This window comes from Cyprinodon variegatus, unplaced genomic scaffold (genome assembly GCF_000732505.1).
Source record: "Cyprinodon variegatus isolate N-32 unplaced genomic scaffold, C_variegatus-1.0 Scaffold92, whole genome shotgun sequence".
Classification (NCBI taxonomy): Eukaryota; Metazoa; Chordata; class Actinopteri; order Cyprinodontiformes; family Cyprinodontidae; genus Cyprinodon; species Cyprinodon variegatus.
In genome coordinates this window covers 795,855-800,514 of record NW_015150545.1, presented here as the reverse complement: position 1 = coordinate 800,514, position 4,660 = coordinate 795,855, and the positions used below count along the sequence as shown (strand labels likewise).

Sequence of the window (4,660 nt, the reverse complement as noted above, 5' to 3'; positions counted from 1 at the left end):
GTCCATCTTAATGAAACCAGTAACTGTATTCATGAATTAACTTGTTAAAATCTATAAAACAGAAATAATAATAATAAAAAAAAACACCCAAAGCACACATAGCTTCAACTGCACAGATATATATCTTTTTATGACTATGATTTCAATCTGCAATAACAATGTTTACAAAATAGCTTTTTGACCCAAAACATAACATTTTCAGTAAGCAGCTTTGGAGGACGCTGCTTTATATTCTATTCCTAAAACATGCATAAAGGTTTAGTTTGTCATTAAAAGAGGGAAATTATGTCATTTAACACCCCTGATTATGTTTAAGCGTAGTGATGTCCATAATGGTGTTGCTAAATCTAATGCATTCATAAGAGGGTCAGAAAAGTATCTGTTGGTTGGTATTTTGGTAAGCTGCAGGAACGAGATTCCTACTGATTAGCTGCCTGCTAATATGTTAGTTGAGAGGTTTTTAGGTTAAATAGCTCCTTTCAATTCTGTCTTGGGAATCAGTTCAAACACGTTGTCAGAGATTTGTTAACCTGATGGATATTGCAAGGGAAAAACGGTTAAACAAAATATCCATATAGTTGAAACAGGGGGATTACATTATAGTAACTGCAAGCTTCTCCAGTTAAAAAAAAGAAGAAAAAATAGTAAACCTCCTTCCAATCAAATTGGTCAAATTGATCAAAAACGTTTATTTATTTTTAGAAATACATCAAAATCATTTTTTTTATATATTCAATGGGGGGAAAAAATTATGCGATGCATTAATTAATCATATTTATTTATTTTAACATATTTTTTTCATGTTGCATAAAAGGTTGCATTTCTTTTTCATTATAATTTTTGCATGATCACTGCCAAAAAAAACCTAACCCTGTACGTCCGCTGATTCCTCTATATAACTTGTAAGACATTTAGAAGTACTGCTAGGATGGATTGTAAGTACATTCACAAAGTAGGTCCCTTTACATAGATCTTTTTTTTCTGATGTTTGTGTGTGTCCTGTTTATGAACTTTTGTTTTTCTTTTCTGCCTTATATCCAGGACCACAGAACAGTAAGAAGTCGGGCCATTAACCTTTCCCTGTGATTGGCAGGATGTGTCCCTCAGCTTCTGGAGATTCACTTTCTCCAGTTATATGAAAGGACTGAGCAGGTTCAAAGAAACAGATCATGGAACTTCAACCAAGAAATTCTTCTTTTTTTTTTTCTTTTTTTTTTCAATTATAACAACAATTAGAGTCATGTATTTAAAATGTACAGCTTTATTGAATTCTTTATTTTGCCATTTTAAAGCATAAAAAAGTCTTCTTCTGTAGCAGTTAAAATGTGAATTTTTAGTTCTTATCATGTATATCAACTGAAAGCATCTTGGGAAACTGCCTGATAATTCAGGATATATGACGTACTGCTCTGCTAAAAGATTATAAACAAATCATATCTTAGCTTTCATATATATCTAAAGGTTAAAGATCTGATTAAGGCTAGAACCAAAACAACTGGTCCTCATCAAAAAAAAAAAAGAAAAATCCAGTCTTTAATATATTGTGGCTCTAACTATATAAACCTGAAAAACCATGAACACATTTGCATTTTGAAGTTATTTCAAAGAAATTCTATTATTTACATAGGAAATAGTTACACATAAGGCCTACACCTTTCAGCTAATTACTCTGCATGAAAACAACAGCTGCACACAGATGTGAGTTTAAATGACTGCAGCTGTATCTGTCTAGTGATAGTATGTTTCTCTTTGTAAAACAAATGCTAGTTGCTATTCTATCATATTTAAGCTTAAGTTATAGAAGCGTTCAAGATCGATTAGACGATTCAATTCTAATTGCTCATAGTACCAAAGTAGAACATCCAATACTGGTGGGATGTATTTTACTGTTTGTTCATTTTAAAAATTGTCTGTATCAGGAGACAATAAACATCACAACTTAACATTCCTACATCATATTGCTACTTTTCATGCAAATAAGATATTGTAAAGAAAGGCATTTTTATTAAATGGTAAAATTCTTTGTAAAAAAAAAAATGTTTCACTAAAACAGTGTATTGAACAAAAAATGTCACTGTACATTAAATTTATGTCATTAAACATATGTCTTTTTTTTTATATATTTTTTTTTATTACAATAAAACTTGTTTTAAATATATTTCTCTGAACCTGGGGAGTTTTCACAACAAAAAAAATCTTTGTGTTTTCAGATTTTTAAATAGTTGTACAGAATATATTAGATACATAAAGAAACAAAAACAACTGTAGGTTTGGGGCAAATAATTTATAATGACTAATTATGATTTAACTTAATAATTAAGTTAAATCAGCATTTTCCAACTTATTTTATGTGGTGTTGCAATAATTTCACAAACAAAAACATGTTTTTTAAATTTGAATATGTCAAGATGGGATAAGATTTATTTAATAAAAGGTATTTGAGTTATTTCTTAATACTAAAATGTATCACATTTCATTGAATTTTTTAATATTGGTGGAGTTTTTTTTCCCCTCACCTGTAGTACGATCTTCACACTTCTTGCTTAATAAAGCCGACCCTACCATTGTTGGACTGACCTATGACAGCCATGGCAGCTACAGGCTGCGCCCCGCAACATTAACTCTTACAAACAGGAAAAATTTGATTTTTCGTAGCTAGAGCAACGGGAAGTATTAATGAGAAATAATGTAATTTTTCATGACAGAAGTTCTAAAATTAACTAATTTAAACATCTGGATTGAATTTGGATTTAGTAACCTACCTGACATTTTCATCTTTGTTCTGATTTAAAGTGTTTCTGATGAGCATCAGGGTGAACTGAGAGGTTGGAATATTCCCCTAATATGGTGCATTACATTAGGTAATGTTTACCTTATTTGCTAACCATGTATACACAATAACTTCTGCTACAAAAAGCCTTTAGTTCATCTATAACAGATGAACTGTCAGATCACGGTTTGTCTGTTAGATGAAACCCACAGAGCAGAGCACTATGGAGCCCTGGCATCACAACTGAGGAACTGTCTGATCAGCTGTGATGTAGCACATGCTAAATGATGTGATCATCTCATGTTTTTGGAAGATTTTCTTCTCACACTATGACCATTCCTCAGCCCTGAGGAAAATAAAATGATATTTGAAGATGGCACATATGTGCCAGCCAAGAAATTAGACACTAAGGAGAGATTGCTGAAGAGAGGTGAAATCCCTTGCCTTCTTTGAAGCAGCCATGACAGTTACTATCTACATCATAAGGAACGTTTAACTGAGCTAAATCTAAAGTAACCATTCTAAGTTAGCTTTATAGTTGGTGTTCCTTTTTGCTGGGAGGTTAATCTCCATCCTGTTTTTTTTCCCCGTGGCATTCAACTTTTTTCCATCACCATTATATCCCGTTTTTAGTTTCATACAGTACATGATCACATCTGCTTTAACAGGTTCACAACCCCTTCTGTAAAAGCTGAACACCTCCACAGAGAGGCATGTGGGGCCGGTGGAATATTATTTCACCATGGGAAGAGCATTTTCAGTTTGTTTTTTTTTACATGTCGGCCTTTTCGAACCAGAGAACCTTTATCAGATCCTCCAGAGTTAATGCAAGCCATGTCTTAATTGGTTTGCAGCTGTGCTGCATTCTTTTCAGCTTCAGGCACTGAAATATAACCTAAACCTGCTTTAAGCTTCTTGATTTAAGCTTACATAGTTTTTAGTCTTCAAGATGATGTTTGCTTACTACAGTAAAGTTTCCTGTAGCTGACAGGAAGAACCAATAAATGTTGGCTTCTATTTGCTCTTGGGCGGCCTCTATGGTATATGCAACCAGTTAAACTGATTTGTTGTTTTTGTAGTTCAAACACTTACTCCAAGTTTGATGTACAAATGGGTGAACAGTTTTATTACTCAGCAACGCTTGGCTGCACTGTAATTGTTGGACCAGATAAGGTGTAACCAGCCAATAGATTCGCTCTAAGCCTTTGAACATTTGCATACTTTGTCTGCGTCCAACTTCCTTTACACTCCACAAGACTGAGAGCAGCACTAAGCCATTAAAATGATCTATCATGGTGGAATTTCTTCATGGAAAACATTTCAAGCCCTCTGTGTGTATTTTTCGGTTTCATTTGTGTAAAAATGCATTTGTTTGGCGCCTGCATCCTGTCTTTCTGTTTTATGATGGTGAATGCCACCGTGTCCAAGAGCTTCAGAGACTGCGGGCAGTTTTTCTACATGCAAACAGCTCCCTCAGGGATCGGAGGGACAAGCTTGAAGAGGATCTGCCAAAAATATGCAGACAAGCTGCGTTACGCCACTTTGTACGACAGCAGCCTGCGTCTCCCGCTGTATTCAGCCTACATTTTTAAGAAGTCGGATGGGAAGAGGAGGGCAGACACCCCGTGGATGTACGAACCTCAGGTAGAGGAAGCAGAGTGTTTGTTTGGTTTGTTTGAATTTTCTACAATAAAAATAAAAGATGTTTATGCATTTAGCAAAAACTTTTATCCAAAGTGACTTACAACGTAGAGACAATGAGGTAGGCATTAGCTTGAAGGATCTTGCCTAAGGACCCACACTGGCAGCTCATCCTCCCCACACAGGGCCCTCCTATGTGCAAGTCACGTGACTTATCTACGGAAGAGGATTAGGGCCACTGAAAAAAAA

General features: G+C 34.7%; 1 protein-coding gene across 1 annotated transcript in view; it reads left to right on the top strand.

The window, feature by feature from the left end:
• Window positions 1–4,055: 4,055 nt before the first annotated feature.
• The window catches only part of LOC107084113 (endonuclease domain-containing 1 protein-like), a 2,255-nt gene continuing 1,650 nt past the window's right edge, over window positions 4,056–4,660 (top strand). Inside the window, exon 1 of the mRNA XM_015373793.1 lies at window positions 4,056–4,414. Within this exon, the coding sequence (XP_015229279.1) occupies window positions 4,079–4,414 (336 nt within the window). The 5' untranslated portion in view covers window positions 4,056–4,078. The remainder of the gene's footprint in view (window positions 4,415–4,660) is intronic.